The sequence below is a fragment of the Columba livia genome, chromosome 1 (genome assembly GCF_036013475.1).
Source record: "Columba livia isolate bColLiv1 breed racing homer chromosome 1, bColLiv1.pat.W.v2, whole genome shotgun sequence".
In the NCBI taxonomy this organism is placed as follows: Eukaryota; Metazoa; Chordata; class Aves; order Columbiformes; family Columbidae; genus Columba; species Columba livia.
In genome coordinates this window covers 197,854,371-197,874,794 of record NC_088602.1, presented here as the reverse complement: position 1 = coordinate 197,874,794, position 20,424 = coordinate 197,854,371, and the positions used below count along the sequence as shown (strand labels likewise).

Sequence of the window (20,424 nt, the reverse complement as noted above, 5' to 3'; positions counted from 1 at the left end):
TTTTCAATACAAAAAATACAATTAAGTGTCATGCCTAGATCAAACTATATCCAAAATCTATTTTAAATTCTGTTGTATTTTATGTTACTTTATATTAGACATTTCGAGAAGTTTTAATTAAAATTTAATGCAAAAATAGTTTTCATAATTAAAAATATCTTTAAATAATGTATAAAATTCTATTTTGCTATAAATAGACTTAATTTCAACTTCTTTGCTCTAACCTGGTTAAGGTTTCATACAATCTTTCTATATCTTCACAGCTCAATGTACACGCATTCAGAAAAATAAAGAATTACAAGTATTCTTTAATAATACTGCCATCTAGCGTACATCCTAAGTTAAGATAAAGCACTTACTTGAATTTTTTTCATTCTGCAGTTTAGTCTAAGGGGGAATTATACTCCGTGTACAAACTATGACTTCAGTACTACTTATCTGTGCATTGGCATAATGACATTTTTGCTCTCATCTGGAATGCCTGACATTAGTTTTGCAAAATGTCCTGGTTTTGTTAAAAACAAGACCAGTTCTGTTTTAGTGAATTTTCCTTTCAGCTAAGTTCTTCTAAGTACCTTCTAAGTAACTGCACTTTTCTGAATTTAGCTACATGTTTTTTGAGACGATGTTTGCTCCAGACTGATAAGATAACCAACGGAATGCAGAAGAAGCTCATGTTTAGATTTATTGTTATAACAACCAAGAATTCTGATAACGGGACATATTTGCAAGGAGGGGTGGACAGAACAGGTAACTAAAACTGACCATCTGAGTATTCCATCCCATAATCATCATACACCCTACAAAAGAGGGAGATCATGAGAGTCTCGCTCCCTTCGACCATGGTCGGCATTTGAAGAGGACCCTGTCAGTTGTGCCTGCGATCCAAGGTCTGGATCCAGACCCTGCATCCCTGAATCCAGTTCCAGTCTGCTGACAAGTCCCACCCAGGACTTCTGGGTGCCTGCCCTGTAGCTGCTGGAGCCACGGCAGCTCCATCCTCCGCCAAGGGAAGGGCAAATCTGTGCTACCCTGGGATATTCAAGATAGGTTTTGTATATTTTGTATCTTTTCTCTATTTATTAGTAGCATTAATAAAGCCTTTAAAACTTTTTTTCCAACTTGTAAGACTCTCTTCCTTAACTTTTCTATCACCTTTTCCTCTGCAGAGCAGGTGGTGGTGGGGGGATTAACAGAGAGCATCTGCCATGGTTTACTGTTGTCTTGCATTAAACCTTAACACAAATACACTGTAAAACTCTGTTATATAAAACATTCAAGTGTTAAGTGTACCAAGTTGGTTTTGATAGCCAAAAATAAGTGAACACACAGCTAACACCCTATACACAAATTTTACTACATACTACTCGCAGTCTTGTCATCATCATTCCCCTTCACATCACTTGAAAAAATTCAACTGAAATTTGTTCCTTTGGACTGACAGAGTTCAGGCAAAGTCCTAAATTTCACCGTTGCAGTTGGACAGCCAATTGTTTTTCTTTCTGGCTGTTGTTTCATCTTATGCCTTACAGGTTGCACTCTTTCCATCTTAAAAATGAATTTTTTTTGGAAGATGGCTGTTACAGTGTCTTAAAACACACGAAGAAAGAAAGGCTGAGAGAAAGAAAGGCTTAAAACAAGAAGTATCTATGTGCTGGATCATCAGTAGATTTAGAGCACAAGTGAAATAAATCTGAACATTACCTAGATTGCATCTTATTTTCTTCTGAGTCTCATAAGACTTCATTTCTCACTGAACTAAACCTAGATCATTGCTGATAAACTAGCATCATTAAACAAGACAGTCAAGTTTTACCTCAATATTCTGATATTCAGCTTCAAGACTTCTTGTCTTTAATCAAAAAAGGCACTACCTAGAGCAAACCACAAAACCAGCGTCCAGTAAGGAAAGGGGTATGACCAATACCTTGACTGACAGACTTGACTGACAGATTTCACAGTGCAGTGAATTAAAGAATCAACACAATGTTCATACAAAAGCAATTCTCTCAGGCTACATCTGACACCATCCAGAAACAATAAGTCAATAGATAGAGCTGACCCAATTCATGCATTTTTGTGAACACTAAGGCCCCTGTGTTCTTTGTACTCCGAAGTTGCTCTAAGTAGCTACAAGGCTGCAGCTCTTATCCCAAGGCTGGTCAGAAACTGCTTGACTCAGAAACCTTTCAAGTCCCTTCATATGGCATTTGCCCATAGGAAACTTCACATAGCTTTGAAATACAGTCAGGGCTCCTTCTGAAAGCACAGTGAATTCCTGAGGTGCTGTGAGATGACAGAAGAAAGGCACAAAACTAGTACAGGATGCACACATCTGTCTAAACTTGATTTTTTCAGCTATTTCCGGAGCACCTCTGAAAGCTACTCTATAGACCACTCAAAGGGGTACAAGACAAAAGGCTGAAAATTCACTCATCTAATTACAAAAACGTAAAGGCTTGTTATAACAGATTTTTGAGGCTGTTGTCTAATAATTTCTCATGCCTCAGATCACATAACAACCTTTAACTAAAGGAGCTTGAGTGAAAGCATGATGTGATGGTGTAAGTTGCCTACAGCATCTGTAAAGCACCTGGGTCCTCACCACTAACAAATATCTTCATATATCATTGATCAAATAAAGTACTACAATCCCCTGGCTCCTCTGTGGCCTCATTTTACCATATGTATATTTACCATTGCCTGTTCTACAGATACGAGAGATGAATTTTACCAAACATTTGTGTGAACACTGTACAACAACGATTAAGGCAGTAACAAAATTTTTTAGGTATCTTGACCATATGTTCCCTAGAACTTCACAACAATGCAGATATCAGGTTTAAATTGGTTCAATTTGAGACCTAACAAGGAAAGGTACAAACTATTTTCTGTAAGTAAGCAGGGTGGACTAGACTAGATGACCTTTAGACGTCCTTTCCAATCCAAACTATTCTATGATTCTATAAGTAAAAATTAAGCACAACTGGAAAGCAGGAAAGACACTAAGATCTTCTAAGGTGGACATGAAAGATCCAAGAATCAAGCTGACAACAGAAAGCTATCTTCACTTATACAGAAGAGATCTTTTTACACTCTGCAAAACCAGAGCTCTAGAAAAACCTCTAAATTTACTTAATTCCACTCAACTCTATAGTTGTGCTGCCATCTAGTGAAGTGGGTACTGACTCTGCAAGGCTGTTAAATTTGGTCCAGATGGAAAACATTATTCCTAAGATACATGTATCACAGCAAACACCTTTCACCCGCAATATCTTATCCTTCCCTCTGCTCCTTCCTCACCACTACATTTTTGTAACATGCTTTACAAGTTGACTAATTTTGGCCACAGGACAGAACATTTATACACTTAACTTCAAAAAGGCTAAAAGACTTCAATGAGAAGCCAAGGACCTAATCAACACAGATCGCAGTCCGGGATAGGGAAAAAGCTAGTTATTAGAAGGTTTCAGAACATTAGACAGATAAAATCTTGAATTCATAGCTAGTAATAACTATAAATATTACTCTGAGCCTTCAACTTAAATTACTGATATTGTTTTCTCAAAACATTTCATTAGAACAATGACTTACAAAAACGATGTAAAACCTTTTCAAAAATTCCAGACTGTAAAAAGGAATCAAAGAAAGTAAGTACACACTCACCTGGGAAAATATATTTGCAGTTGGGGCAACTCTGTTGTCCACAATACTATATAATATTGCTAACAATCTGTCCAGGGGAAATGGCTTTGGTCCAAGGAGGTGATTGCTGGTCTGCAACAGAAAGAAGACTTTTCAATCCAACAGATCTTTCCTGGAGCACTAAAAGATGTTATTCTCACATCTTTTTAGTCTCTGGGAAGGCACTGTAATTCACAGTAGTCTTTCATACAGCCTACTTATATATTATGGAAAACACTGAATACATGCTTATTGATGCTAAGATACAGACATGGAGCTCTATTTAACAAGGTAAGAGTTCTAACTGCACAATAAACAGGAACATTTTTGAGTTATTAGAGAGGATCTGATGCCACTGATGTCACTAGATTTATAGATTTATTTATTTGTTATATTTTATGGCATTCTCAAGGTACACATAGTTTTCTTCACAGTTTGTAAACAGTCAGACAAGTTAGGTTTCTTAACAGCATAAAGAATTTCTAGCTGCTAAAAAAAATTTAAAGGTTTAGATTTATTCTATTGTCTATAGTCAGTCTATAATCCGCTATCACCTACAAAGAACTGCACATAACAGAACAATAGTTTTTATGAATCTATAAACCCAAACAACTTTTAGTCTTGTGTTTTGCTTACTAAAGACAAATATTTTACTAGCATTTGTGTTTTGAGAATAAAAAGAGAAGATTCTGCTAAAGTAACAATGTACCCGCTTTCTTCAAATCATCTTACCCAAAGTCTTTTCCTCTCACAGAGATGCAAAGTCATAGCAAGAGTTTCTCATTTAAATGCCATATTAAACTATTCTAATAAGGAGCCATATGGTCTAGAACATGAGTAGAATGACTTGGCAATGGACATCAATTGTCACATAGGAAACTGTATCTAAACATAGGGAAATAAAATTTACACCCCTGAGGGTGGTTAAACTCTGTAACTTATTGTCCTGGCATGTTGCAGAGTCTCCATCCTTGGAGATGTTCAAAACCAACTGGACACAGTCCTGAGCAACCTGCTTGAGGTGACCCTGCTTGAGCAGGGGGAGTAACTAGACCAGAGGTCCTTGCCCACCACAGCTCTTCTGTGAATTTTGCTTTCTAAAACCAATTTAAAAAAAAAAAAAATGATCAGCTATCTCTGTTGGAATAAAATGTATTAACTGCTCATTTGTTTGTTGTTTTTATTTTCCCCACGAAATTGCTGACTTTTTAATATTTTTGGCTGTTCTTAACTTTTTAAATTTTCTCTTTTGCTTCCTTTATATCACAATAAAAATGTTACCATTTTGATACTAAAACCAAAGAAAACATTTTTGATCATGAAAGTAGAAATGAGAACACTTCAATTTAATGTTTTACACAACAAACACCTTTACTACTATATTTCTACTTTCTTAACATACACTCAACTATAGGGTAACTCCAGCTGCAAGGGACCTTAGGAGGTCTCTGGTCAAACCCCTCCTCGTCAGAGCAGGGTCAGGTGGGAGGTCAAGCCAGGTTGTTCAGGAATTAATCAGTCCAGTCTTGGAAAACTCCAAGGACAGAGACTGTGTCACGTCCCTGGGAAACCAGTGTCACTGCTTGACTGTTCTCATAAGGAATGGGTTTTCCTTATATCCAGTAAAAAAGATCTCATTTCAGCTTACACTATTTCTCACTCTCTCACCACTGTATCTGATAGTCTTGATGATCTCCTTGCAGGTACAGGACAGGCTGCTTTTAGGCCTCCATTCTCCAGCCTGAACCCCTGCAGTTCCCTCAGCGTCCCCTCGCAGGGCAGGTGCTCCACCTCTGACCATTTTGATACCTCTCCACTGAACTTGTTCCAGTTTATTGAGGTGTGTCTTGTACTGGAGGGTGACAAAACTGGACAGAGATCCAGCCCAAAGAATGCTGAGTGTGGGGGCCCACAGTGCATTAATCTCCCATGAGTTTAGCTGCCTAAAATAGAGTTGAGGTGGCTGAGCTCAAGGTCAGCTCCCTTGCTGGCATGAGCTGCTGCATAAAGAGCTACCTGCCAGCTACAGACAAATGTGTTGTTATCAGAACAGAGCATATTTACTCAACTTCGCATTTACAGAGCTATTCTGTCCCTTATTCTTCTTTGCACCATACACATTGTTTTCTCACCTCAGTTGACACTGATGGACATTCTACGCATTACAGTACCTAGTAACATTGAATTCAACTGTATTCACAGAAATATGAGTTCTTGATTTGTTAAATGTTTTTTGAATAACCAATTTTACAAAAAAGGAAGAGCACGGTTCACAGGGCAAAACTGGGTATTATGACACCTCAGGCAGCATTGTTAGGACTACAGCGATTTATTTATGACCCAGGCTGTCAAAAGTTCTGACAAAGGAAATACATGCATTTCACTCTCTCTACTTTGACATCCAGTTTCCTTTTCTGTAGTGTACACTGATTTATTCTCACTAGCACAGCAGCCAAGAATGAAGAGGAATTTCAAAAGAAAGCTTGTTTCAAAATGCTTCTGGGAAGGAACATCTCTCAAATATACCACCAGCACCTCTGTGTCATCAGAAAAACATAATCACTGTTTTCTTCAGCACAACAAAAAGGTATTTCAAATACATGTTTTAGCTTTTGAAATCCAGGAGGTGTCCCCAAAGCTACCTCTTGGCTAACAAAGAAAGCAGTGTGAAAAATAATAGAAACACGTAGTCAAAACTTTAGCACAGCCAGAATGCAGGTATGGTGTAAGTTATGAACTGTACAATCCCCTGCCCTTCTGCTTCTGAACAAACCAGTTCTATGCAGCATATTCTTTACTATTGACAGAAAATAGTCAACAAACACACAGTAATTAAAATGCGTACACTCCAAGCAGCTAGCAAGCACAACTAGCATGTAGCAATCCCTGAAGCTGTGTTTAGTACACAGTTACTTCACAAGTTTCTTGGTCTTAATATAATCAGCAATCTGCTTAGACAGAATACTGACTTAAGCTTTCAAATTATTTCAGAGAAATGCTTTCTTCTGGAAATGCCAGTGAGTTAATTCTAATAGAGTGTAACTTCTAGAAGAAGCACTTCATTTTTATTTCTTTGACAGAAATAAGTGCCTGGAAGAATAGGAATGGCTTAGAAATTTCTCCAAATAGAACATAGCAAAGAATAAGATTTCTTCAGATCTTCTGCAAGGAGCTAAGGCAGAATACTACAGAAGAATAGTATTTATAAAAATCCAAGGAACCCTTAATCTCACTTAAAACCAAAGAAAGATTACCTTCCACATTCAAAAAACCTCTTCAAAAAGTTTTATAGCCATCATATGAACTCTGTGTCCTCCACCATCTTTCCACCTTGGCAATATGCTCGTCTAATGGTTCGAAAAAGACTTTTCCCCTTTTGTCACTATCTGTTCTTTTGGTTTTTATCTACAGTGTCAGAATTTCATGTCTCCACTGTTTAACTGGTCTAAGTCTTTCATCACCCCACAACTGTGAGCCACATATTCACATTCCAAAATTTCACAAACACAAATGAGAACCAAAAGCATTCTTTAAAGAGTAAAAGCTTAACCCAGACTAAATTACCTGCACAAGAAGGAGAAAGTTCTTAATTTAGTTGGCTTAATTTTCAACCTTTTTAGCCTATACTTAAAGACAGAACCATACTTCTCACTTTTTTTAGCAGAAAGCATTTCTGACCTACACTGGTTGCTATATGACTGAAGCATCTTCAGTTGTAAGCTAGAAATTCTGATACAAATTAAGTCCTAGACGGAAGTTAAAGCAGATATACTAGACAAACTTTTTTTCCAATAAAAAACCTCACCAACACACTTGATCTCTGACAGACTGACATCTGAAAAAAACATACTCCTGCAAAAGTAGCTTCACCAGGAAGGTATCTCACCTGTCACCGAACCAGAAAAACATTGTTCCAGGGCAACCATGCAAACAAGACAATTAATAGAATGATTAATAGAATTATAAAGTTATTATAAATTTTTTTTCCTCTCATTCACAAGTTTTACTTTTTCTAATTAAAAAACACACAGCCTCTGGACCAAACAGAGTTCAGAATCAAACACCAGATTTTTAGCCTGGCTGTATCTAAATTTTAAAGAAGGATTTATTTCATCTAACATCAGCTTCCTATCAAGTAGGTATGTACAGACAAAATAGTTTCCTAAGTTCCCAACAGAGCCAGTAGAAATCCAATCAATACAGTTTATGGTGCAATTCATCTGACTGAACTTAGAACCTACTTTAGCATGAGATGAATCACACCCTACACTCCAATGACTGCATCGACTAGCTCCGCACTGTCTATAAAAAGACACCAGCTTAGATGCAGGCACCCACATGGAGTTTGGTGAATCTGATCCATAAATCAGTCTTTAGATGAGCTTCTCTGAAGGAAGGTGTATTGATCTAAGCTGTCACACCAACTGAAGCAAACGTGCCTTTATTTATAAGACTACATTTGTAATCCTTTATCTCTATATTTCAGTTTCCCTCACTATAGAATCATAGTACCAAAATATACAAGTTTACACCTGGGTGATTGTATCTCTGTGCAAACATTTATAAAGGTTACAGTACAGTAAAACAAACATAGGTCTGGAAGATCCTCTTGGGACCTGCAGTTCTGCTCCCCACTATCACCGCTACCAGGCCTTGAAAACTTTCAAAACCAGACTGTGCTCTGACCTAGAAGCAGTTTTAGTTCCTGGCATCAATACTTATAGCAAAAAGGTCCTTATCTGTAAACTATAAAGCAACACATAAGCAGAGAACCAGTGCTCTGTAACTAAAAGCAAAGGTACTCTTGTAACACCACAGTGTTCCTGTTCTATTTATTGATCCCCAAGACACCCTCCTGTTTCTTGTATGCAATCAGAGTTTAATGTAACATAGTCAACTCAAGAGATATTTTCTGTTAACTATATTTGATTCACTAGGATTATGAAATTCTAATTCTCTTCAAAGTAGCACTTATTTTTAATACAACAAAGAGGTGCAAGAATTAGATCATTTGCAGTCTTAGAAGTCTTTCCTGATTATGCAAGCTACTTGTCAAAATTGAACAACAAACCAAGCTGCTTTAACCGCACACATGTCTAGTCATGCTTTCAGAATACCAGTTCAATGCTTAGGTTGTAGGGTAAATGTAAAGTATACAAAATTAGAATTAGTCTCATGCAAGTAAAAAAGTAACTGAAATGTTACTCATCTTTTTGACCATTAATTTTGTTTACCTTACATTTGTTTGAGTTACCCTCATTTACAGTTCTTTCCTTAGTAATTCCTTCTGTTCTGTTTTTTGTACCTACTCAGTAGCATTTAGTTTGCTGCAGGAACAAATAATACAAGGAAAATTAATTGATCATTAAATGCAGGCATTTCTGAACATTAAGCAGTGAACTCAGATCCATGTCCATTTAACATAAACAATGACAAGAGAACACGCTCTAAGGTACAGTTAAGGTGATCACAACCTCAGTACTTCTTTATCAAATGTCAATTTTTCCATTTATTTTACATTCCTAGCTGTTCTCATCATTCAAGTTGGAAATCTATTGCCAAGAAAGAATAAAACAAAACACCTTTTCTGCAGAGGATGCAATAAAAAGAAGAACATGTCGATCTAAGATACAATAATTATTCCTTTGCCTGAAAATTATTTATCACCTAATTAAGACATGGAGGTATTTCACGAATATAGCAGTCCTGAAAATAATCAAATGCTCTGGAAGTTCTCAGGAAGTTCATATGCCAGGGACAAAACACATGAGGTCTACATGTACAGGACACATGCATTCAGAGACTTCAGAATTCTTGAGCATAAATACATACATATCTACCTAGCAGTGTAACACATTGCACTGCTGAAGTAAATCCATGAATATTTACACTTTCACATGTGAAAATTGTGCCCATACAGAAAAGAGAGAACTTGGAAAAAAGACTTTGTATAAGCAAGGACTCCATCCTCCTCCAGGGGCAAGAGAAAAAATAGGGAAAAAGCTATAGGTAGGGTCAGAAGCAAAGGATTATTAGGCAAAGTATCATATTAATATTTTTTTTTCATATTATTTACACTGCCTGTAGGACAGAGAAGAAAAGGATATAATGATTGTTTCATCAGAGATTTAGTGCTGTTTGCACTGATCTTCATTTACAGATTTGTTTAAAAATAAGTCAACAATATTTGATTACTCTTTTTACATTACAGTTATAAATACACATACAGGTATTTGCTTTTCCTAGTATATCAAGCCTCTGTCAGTAAAAACCAGTATAGCTCCACTGAAATCAATGACATTTAGCTATTTATAACCATGAAAACATTAGTTAATAGTCTGATGGAATCCTAAACAGGAGTGCAAAGTTTCTAAGCCTCAACACACAAACATAAGCTCTTACACCTTGCTGCAGCACTGGGAATTAAAGTGACTTGACTTTCAAAACTACTACCTACCTAGTACTCCAACATCTTTGAAAGGAATCCTGATATCTGGCTCTTCCATGTATGATGTCCTTTAACTAGCTTTATTAAGCACATTTTCTTATACACAGAGATATGGTTTTAGGATACAAATTCATGCTGCGATTAAATTTCAATGAAATGAAAATGTGTGTATCATACAGAAATTTGTATCATATGCAAACAAATGCATCACTAATTGTTATGTATGGAATTGTGTTGTTTCTACAGGAAACAATGAGGCAAAACAAAATACAAAACCAGCAGTACAGTAAAAAGAAAATATTTGTTGCCAAGCTCAGCTTAGAAAGATAAAATACATACCTTTTCATGTTTCTTCATAAAATTAGTCTTTCTAATTTTCCCATGATGCTGTAAGCAACAGACAAGAGCAAATACTATAAGTAAATTATTTTATGCGCCTTTTAAAGCAAAGACAGAATCAAAATCATCAACAGAGAATTGTGCATTATAGATGGTAGTACACTAGTCTGGGTCTGCTTCTCTAATATTCCTCAGGCATTTCTCTCTGATGTTACTAGCAATCCTTCTTGCTAGAAGCCCTAAAATTACATTTGCCTTACTTCACGCTTCATCGTGTCCTGAGTGGCGTAAAGCCAAAAAAACACAGTAATATTTTTTGGTGACAGGCTTCTTTTTTTTTTTTTTCTGATCTAATCAGCGACTGATGAGAAGAGACAGTAAAAATATGTTCTTAATAAAGCTTCATGCCAGCATCTTCCTCCTACTTCCAATCATCTGAAACAGACAGGTGTTTCATTTCTTTCTCTTTCCAGAGAAGTTTAAATGGTGGCTACTTCATTTTTAACACGTTTCGATGTATAAAATCCACCTAAATAGTCACCTTTTATCTGCTCCATTTTAGAATTTGGATAGTGCACAAGTTGGTAGAATGACAACCAGGAATTAAATCAATACAATATGAAGACAGTTCGAGGTGCAGGAGCTAAAGGACAAACAAAAAGGAGGAGGGGCACAAAAAAAAAGGAACTTAATTTACAAAGCTTCAGCTCAAAGGAGCCTTAAGAAAGGAAGGGCTGTCCAAAGAAAATAGTCAAGTGTCCTTAGATCTCAACTGAAAACGTGATGTGGCACTTTTTGATAACCTACTTTACTGACTTGACTCTTGAAAGCTTTGAGTTCCAAGACTGACCTGGAAAAACGTGGGCAAAACCACTTCTTCAGCAAATAATTCTCTTACAAAGAAACTGCTTTGGTCAAGTGAAAATAACAAAGGTTGCTCATAAAGACGACTCGTCAATCTACACTTACTACAAGTAATGCTCCACTCTTCTCAGGAACGGTCTAGAGAGAAGAGTGAAACACCTACAGCTTTCAAGGTAAGATCATACCAGAAATATGAACCCCCATTTAAACTAAAAACATTTTACTATATCACTAGGAACTGCAGTAAATTCTTAAAACATGTATCTACAATTTTTCAACAGGAAATAATAAAACAAGCATATTTTTACAAATTTGTCTTGTTCTCACTTTCTTCAGTTGTTCACACCTATCTATTGTGAACATAATGCATCTATACACACATGCATATGTTAATGCATACTGTAATAATGTAGAAAAGCTTGAATTTGGTAAAATGCATAGAAAGCATAACTGCCCAATCACTTCTCTGACATCTGTCTTTCTGTCTACATTTTGTCAAATTCAGGCCTCAAACAACACAACGAGGCAGGTTTGAGGAGCATGAAAGTACTGGGTAAGAAAGGGACAGACTACAAAGTGGGCCAGCACAGCACCTATTTGCAGCATGACCACAGCATAGCCCAAATGAAAAAAAAAGGACAAGATATTCAACCTGTACATGACAAGAACTTACAGAAAGCAGGGTTTAGCCTATGATTTGGTAGTGAGGATTATTAAATTCATCTTAAAACATTCATTATCACCATTTCAACACCACATGTGCCACCTAATGGAACCATATCTTCTGCAAAAGTAACTGTTTCTATATTTCTATTTCAAAAGCTTAAAATTGTATAAATAAATTAATAAAGCATTATGTCACTTTGCCTCATTAAAGACTAACATAGTTGTGGTTTGTATCTTACACCAGAAATCTAAGTGTGGCATATACCTAAGGATACCGCACACGTTCCACTAACATGTTTACCAAATGCAGCTGTATCAGCTGACAAAAGCAAAGCACAATGCTTGTGCTACAGCATCACTACACATGTTTTGGCATGAAGAAGTTGGGTTTATTAGACATTAATAATAACTAAGTCATCATTGCCAATCACAACACGTGATCTACAGAAAAGCTTCTGATCAAATTAAACGAACCACACACAGAAACAGAGCTCAAAATGAATGGCTGAAGAGTTTGACATTAGGAAATTCAGTATGCAGGAATCCAGTAAGCAACGCTAAGAAAAAAATCTCATTACCTTAAGAAAGAATCTCTTATCTGTCCTTACAGGATTGTAGGAGGCAAGGTAAGCAGCTATTAGAAGAAATTTGGAGTAATAAGGAAGTTCCACATGCGTATGTGCAGAAAGTCCTATAAAATAAACGAACAGTTTATGAGTCACTGAAGCTAATGCTGCACATCCACAAACTTCAAATTCGACCTTTATGCATTTTTCTTCCTTTCCTTCTCTCCTGCTCTGCTCCTGTAACTGAGTATGGCTACTGCTCAACCCCATTAGCACAGATACAAAGTCAGTGAAGGGCCAAGGAATGGCCTGAAGCTAAGGAAAAACTGACATTATGAACAATTCATGGACTCATCTCAGAAACTGTATTTGAAGCATTGAAGATTCATAAGTCACTAGGTATCATCTCCCTAAAAAAAAAATCCAGGCTTCTTTCATATAAGGTAATTTTTCTGGCAAACAGGGCAGATGAGGTGTTGTACTGAAATAGAACAGCAAGGCTTTTCTCCAAGACCCAACCTTGATGCTGCTTCCGATTGTGCTGGACAGCTCAGCCAGGAACAGGGCTGCCACGGTGGAGCACTTAGGAGAAACAGTTCAGTATCTCACAATTTTCAGCCACTGTTTTGTTTCCTACAGAAAATGTTTTCAAAATGTTAAATTTGATCCAGTTGACCTAGCCTGCTACATGTATACTACATTATGACTGAATTCTTACACATTAAAACACACACAAAATTACAGCCTAGTGAGTATTTTCCTTCCCTCTTCTAACTTTTACTTTATATTTTTCCCTTTACATTCCCTCACTCTTTTCACCCTAGTTGCTTCTTCTACACAGCTTATGCATATGAATAGGATGATCAAACTACCTTACTTCATCAGTTGTCTAACTATGGAGACCTCTAAAGGGTCTCTCTTGTGCCTTCTTTGCTTACAGGTTTGCAATTAAATAGTTTCTTGTTATGCTTCAATCCACCAATATCGGCAAATAAAGACCAAGGAAATAAACGTGTTTAAAAGTCAAGATTCAGAGCTCTCAGTGTGATGAGAAGCATCCTAGATGATAGGTAGTCATAATTTCCTCTCGCATAGGCACAGACGGACAGCAGTTTTAGATTATTTAAAATCAAGAGACTATTTTGTATTGCAAGTTAATTACAAAACGCAACACCAAATAAACTCTTACACGCAGGCAATTTAGTTTAATACAGAAATATCTATTTCTACTCCATTCTTCTGGTCTGCCAATACTGTATCGTGCATTGAACTATTTACTTCATTATATCCACAGTAAAAGTTATAATAATTGCTTTTTAAGTATGGTATTATCAAATACTGTTTATAAACAAGGCATTTTTTCCTGCTACATAAACCTGAAAATCCTAGAAAAATGTGTTTTGAATGAAGTCTCCCTTTTTGGAGCTGTCAGGTGCAAAAGTATTTCATGGTCATCACGCCATGGAAGGAGGGAGTTTAATAAGAACACTTTGAATGTTTTAGTATTCCTTGCTAAACTGTAAACGAAGGCTGATGGATTTGAGATTTGACTTTCAAATCTGTTTGAAGAATAAAAATCAACAAAGCTGTACTCCTCCAAGGAAAGAACAGAAAAAATCTTGCAACTCTGACATTTCTTTGCCAAGAAATAAGGAGATAGGACACTTGTTTTGTTTAGGAATGTGCAAATCCAGTGTAATGTCCAGGTATCATACTCCCTTCTACCCACTCCCACAATTCTGCCAGTTGGCACACTGAGGTTTGACCATCGGGAGTCAGTTCATTTCTCACCTATCCTTACATTAGAAATAGTGGTTTAAAGAAATCTGCTTTTCCCCACAAAAGACCTTAGGAAAGATTACTCCCAGGATATATGCTAAGGGAAAAATAGTAATAGCCCTTTGTAGAACACCTTCCCAAAAAACGTGATTCCCCTGAACTGTGACTGGATGCTAACAGGTAGCCTCCTCTACACAATTTCATTCACATGTTTTAAGATAACAATGACCAAGTCAAACTGAAAACTACACTCCTACAGAGTCACCATATCCAATACCTTTCAACTGCCCAGGTTCTCCGTCATCATGCTGTAAGCGCTCCCACTGTGAGCTAAAAGACAGATAATGCAAATATATTAAGACAAAATATTTGTTAATCTTCTAGAGAAAACTACCTCCTTGGTATATGTATATTTCAGTTTCATGACACTGGCTAGAATACACGTGGTAAAAGAATAATTAAAAATACTAAGTCTTATTATGTTGCACATAACTTTTAATAATGTACAGTTTCTGAAAAAAACTGCAGAAAGTAATGTTATATTAAGGTATAAAAGTAAAAGTGAGGACAAGCTAACTGTAAAATACCAATTTCTTTCCATCCACCTATCACCAGTAAGCAAAGATCAATAGCATTCTAAGTTTCAAGAACAATGCAGAATTGGATAAGAAGTAAAAACTCTGATAGCTTTGATTTTTTTTATCTGCTTAATAACTGTTTATACTAGTGAGAACAATACAATAATTGCTTCCGAATGTAATTTTGAATTCTATGTAAAATATAAAGCGATATTCATTCTTTACTGAAAAACTTTGAAGACATCGAGATGAAACATTTTGTCAGTGAAAACCAGCTGCAAGTACTCTGGTGTTTTCCTAAATAACAGCAGAAAAATTCACTTTAAAACTTCCCTTAAGGAATGACATAGATAGAAAGGTCATAATTTTGTATACCACAAAGGGATAAAAACCAGGTTTGTAATAGCATCAGTATTTTTTTTTATTAAAATAAAAAGGATCTTTATGAACAGGGTTTATCAGTCTTAAAACTTATGAAAACAGTTTAACAAGAGCTGATGTAATATTCAAATTATAATGAGTGACCAACCAGATCATCAATGAGTAAAGTTTTTATTCAATGTCTATTTTACAGGTAGAAAATAAAAAGTTTCATTTTCATCTCAGTTCAGGAAGGACAACAGCCAACAGCAAAGTTCCATTGCTGTAACTTCCAACTTGAAGAAAAGCTCAGGGTAATTACAGTTCTGTTGCCAGAAAAATTGGTATGGTCATTTTAATTCCTCAAACATTTACCAGTTACACAGAAGAAAATCCTAGAACTATTATGCAGAAAGCTGAAACTTATAATAAAAAAGCCAGTAAAGCTCAAATTTATAATCAAAGAAGACTCTAAAGAGGGAAAACTAATTATTTGGAAACAATTCATAAGCTATTTTGTATCATAATCTTACATTGCACTCTAATTAGAGTAGACAATTACACAATATAAAAAGCCAGGAAGATCCTAAGGACACTGTAATGAAGACTGAGTATAAATACATATTTGAGGCAAGTAGAATAACGCCTCATTGTACAGTGAAGTTGAGTTCATATGGAATAAAATCAATTCTCTTTTTGAAGGAACGATCACTTTTCTAAAACATTTAGCAAAGACTTCTACTACAAATACAGGTTCAGTTACCAGAATTCTCTATGGCCTCAATAACATTCAAAGGCAAGAAATCATTATGTTCATATCAATATAAAGAAATCAAATGCTACTGAATTGTCTGTCTTTACATGGTGTAACATAAGAATCACCAATATGAGAAGACATTAAATCTGAGCCAGTTGCTACCATTAAAAAATGAAGAGTATAATATTTTTTTCTGGCAGCCTGACAAATTAAGAAATAAAAAATCTAAAACCATATCAAGAGAAACTCAGTCTATTAGCAGGACACCAGCTTTTAATGCTGTTAAAAATGGTTATTCCATATAAGGCAACTTTAGCCCTTCAACAAGAAAACAAGGCTTCAGAAAGCACAATAAACACACAAACTGAGCTCTAGTAAACAAAGCTAAGGAATACAGATTTCCAAAATCTGTAGCATCTCACAAGAATTTTGAGGCTTGCATGCAACTTTGGTAAAGCGAGGATCTGCAAGTCAACTTCACAAGTGTGTTTTCAACTGTGTATATACTGGGGGTGGATTCCCATGCTTGGCAGTTCCACATTTGACACAAAATGTATCTATCTCCATGACCATCAGTGAAAAAGAGAACACAACCTGCTGCCACTGCTTTACTTATTTACTTATTTATTTACTTATTTATTTACTTATTTATTTACTTATTATTATTCTATACGCTACAAAGACTGTTCTGTTTAAAAATTCTTCCTGAGATACCCTATTTCTGACATTATATGGCAAGAAGGAAATGCTCATTGAAGAGAAAAATATATATGTTAGCAAAAAAGAAAGACTAGCTGTGAGACATAACAGAGTAAATATTTAGAGAGGCAGCTTGTTAAAAACAGCAACATGAACAAAACAAACAATCCCTCTTCCTGAAATTACCTGGATATTTCCCGAAGATACACAGTCTGCATTGCCTTCTTCAAATGAGGTTCAATATTTTTCCAGAGTTTGCGGGTGTCACGTTCATTTGCTGAGCCAAACCAGAATCAACTCTGTTAAACATTTAACTCACAGAACACTAAAACTCTGCCTTTGACACCTGAACAGCCACAGGCATGACAGAAGTCAAACACCCTGACTCTGAAACCCTGTGCTAGGATGATGCCCCATCATCCATTTGCAGGCACACACACCATGCAAGGCTGTTTTTCTGTGGTTTATTCTGAGAGATTTTGGGACAGTTTAGCAGGACCTCTGCTCTAATTTTCTCCTCTTAGCCTTGACAGAGAAATGACTTATCCCATTACTCTGCAGAAGTCCTGGTGGTTGAGTGAGGAGAAAGATTTATAGGGGAGAAGCAAATTTTCATGGTATTTCCATAAAACATGACCAACAAATGTCATCTACTGCTTGTACTGCAAATGCCGCCTACTGGGTGCAACTGGAATAAACAATGCTGTTGTGTCCAGAGAAATGGTCACAACACAAAGGGGATCAAAGCCAAGTCTTCCACAAAACCCACAGAGGGGCACCTGCACCCTCATACATCAGCTCAACTTAAAGACAGAAGTTTACCAGCTTACCTTCTCCTCTGACCACTGGTTCACAGTATTTAGAAAAATTGAGCGCTGCCTAAAGAAAGTAAAAAGTACACCATATTAAAAAGTTACTATCTATTTGATCTAGATACAGAATATAACGTGCAGTGTAATTCATTATTTTGCAAAACCAATGAATTATTTTTCAGTCAATAACTATGCCACTTGCTTCCAAACATTATACTGCAAAACAACACAGCAATTCTGTAGATTAAAATACAAACAGAAGGAATCTATCACAGGTTACTCGTTTTTGAGGTCAGCAAAATATTTTTTAAATGCAACACCTGAGTACAGTAAACAAAGACATAGTAATTAAACATTATAAATGCAACAAAAATGTTTTCATCGACTTCATCATTTTCAGATAAAACTTTCCATTCCAGGGACCGTTCAGCATGTTCAAAAGTAGGCCACACATACTTACACAAAAGCAGAAATGATTAACAAAAAGAACCCAAAACAAAACAAACAAAGCAAACAAACAAACTAAAATGAAACAAAAAACCCCCAAACATAAACAAACCAACCAACCAAAAAAACAACAACCAACCAACAAAAACCTGTTAACACATTTGATATTCAAACTAACTCCTTTTGTCTAAGGTAAGGTTGAAAGATTTTTTGACAGAGTTGTAATCTAGATTTTTTTCTAAAATGGTTAAATCAATATCACACAGAATTTTGTAAAATAACAGTACTCACATTTCATTCTCTCTTTGTCCTACTGCAACTTATTAAATCTCTGCACTAAAATACAGAACTCACAGAATCATAGAATGTCCTGAGTGGGAAGGGACCTACAAGGATTGTCAAGTCCAACTCCTGTCCCTGCATATGACAACCCCACAGTTCACACCATGTTTCTGAGGGTGTTGTCCGGTCTCTTTGTGAACACTGTCAGGCTTGGGGCCGTGACACCTCCCTGGGGAGCCTGTTCCAGAGCTCCAGCACCCTCTGGGGGAAGAACCTTTTCCTAATGCCCAACCTAAACCTCCCCTGGCACATCTTCCTGCTATTCCCTTGGGTTCTGTCACTGGTCACCAAAGAGAAGAGACCAGCACCTGCTCCTCCTCCTCCCCTTGTGAGGAAGCTGGAGACTGTGATGAGGTCTCCCCTCAGTCTGCTCTTCTCCACGCTGAACAAACCAAGTGACTTTAGCTGCTCCTCATACAGCTTCCTCTCCAAACCCTTCACCAACTTTGTAGCCTCTTCTGGACACTCTCCATTAGCTTAATATCTTTTTTATCCTGTGGTGCCCAGAACTGCACCCAGTGCTGCAGGTGAGGCTGCACCAACGCAGAGCAGAGCGGGACGATCCCCTCCCTGCCCGGCTGGCAATGCTGTGCTGGATGCACCCAGGACACAGTTGGCCTCTAGGTTGCCAGGGCCACTGTTGGCTCATGTTCAATTTGCCATTGATCAGAACCCTCAGATTCCTCTCCACAGAGCTGCTTTCCAGCATCTCATTCTCCTCTCCGCAGAGCTGCTTTCCAGCATCTCATTTCCCAGTCCATATGTACAGCCAGGGTCGCTGTGTCCCAGGTGCAAAATCCAGCACTTACCCTTGTTGAACTTCACACAGTTGGTGATTACCCAGTTGTCCAATTTGTCCAGATCCCTCTGCAAGGGCCTCTCTGCCCTTGAGAGTGTTGACAGCTCCCCCCAGTTTTGTGTCATTGGCAAACTTACTAAGCAATCCCTCAAGTCCTGAGTCTAAGTCATTTATAAGATGGATCCGTGCAGAACCCCACTAGTGACTGGTCACCAGCCCAATGTAACCCCATTTACTAGAACCCTTTGAGCCCAGCCTGTCAGCCAGTTGCTCGCCCGCTGCATTGTGTGTTTATCCAGCTGTGTGCTGGACATCTTGTTCAGGAGAATACTGTGAGAGATAGTATCAAAGGCTTTACTGAAATCCAAAAAGATCACGTCAACAGGCTTCCCTTGGTCAGCTAGGTGGATAGCCTTGTCGTAGAACAGAATTAAGTTTGTTAAGCAAGATTTTCCCCTCATGAACCTGTGCTGGCTGGGACCAATGACTGTGTTGTCGTTCAGATGGTTTTCAATAACTCCCAGAACAATCTTCTCCATTATTTTGCCAGGAACAGAAATGCAATAATTTCCACATATAAATCTAATATAATTCCAGAATGTATTATTAATAATCATGCATAATAACATACACATTTAGAATCTACACGAGACACTATGGAGTTCTCCATACACTACAGACTGTTGTATGTGTCTTTCATTACCTTCTACAGAAGAGACTTGTCAAGCACAAAAAGAATTCAGGGTCCGATTATGTAAATCTTTCCATAATGCTGGTATTTCACACACACACAAACAGTGCATCTAAAGCTAATGAAATCATTCTGATAAGCAAAGCAACTTGGGTATGTGTCTAGAAAAAGTGTCACCCAAGTTTCTATTTGTGTCTCCATCTGATATCAGCAATCTCATTTAAATATAAAACCTGTATAGTTAATAGATAAATTCAGCTGAATTTTAGCTACATTTTCCTCATGGAAATGCAGGCAAGACATTCAGATAATCTCACCAGCACTAATTTGTTCACTGGCCATAACCACTGATCATTTCAAACTTGTAAAATTTCCTTTTACAAAGTATAGTTATTAAAATAATAGTCTGATGAGGTAATAATTGTTATTAACATTCACTTTTTCTTATGCAAAGGTCACTGTCAAGTAACTTTTATTTTTCTTTTGTTCATTTATTTGCTATTACACCTTTGAATTGATACACAGTTAAAACTCCTTTTTCCGAATATCTTCAATGTACTTTTCTTCTCTCAGGCATGACTATATTACAGGAA

At 36.9% G+C, this 20,424-nt stretch overlaps 1 protein-coding gene across 19 annotated transcripts in view; it reads right to left on the bottom strand.

Moving 5' to 3' along the window:
• Nucleotides 1–20,424, bottom strand: part of ORC5 (origin recognition complex subunit 5) — an 80,706-nt gene that overhangs the window by 46,425 nt on the left and 13,857 nt on the right. For all 19 annotated transcript variants that reach the window (XM_065049098.1, XM_065049104.1, XM_065049103.1 and 16 more), the window contains 6 exons: nucleotides 17,571–17,619; nucleotides 16,927–17,017; nucleotides 14,624–14,676; nucleotides 12,580–12,692; nucleotides 10,472–10,519; nucleotides 3,667–3,777 (listed from right to left, as the gene is read on the bottom strand). In XM_065049098.1, the coding sequence (XP_064905170.1) occupies nucleotides 3,667–3,777; nucleotides 10,472–10,519; nucleotides 12,580–12,692; nucleotides 14,624–14,676; nucleotides 16,927–17,017; nucleotides 17,571–17,619 (465 nt within the window). The remainder of the gene's footprint in view (nucleotides 1–3,666; nucleotides 3,778–10,471; nucleotides 10,520–12,579; nucleotides 12,693–14,623; nucleotides 14,677–16,926; nucleotides 17,018–17,570; nucleotides 17,620–20,424) is intronic.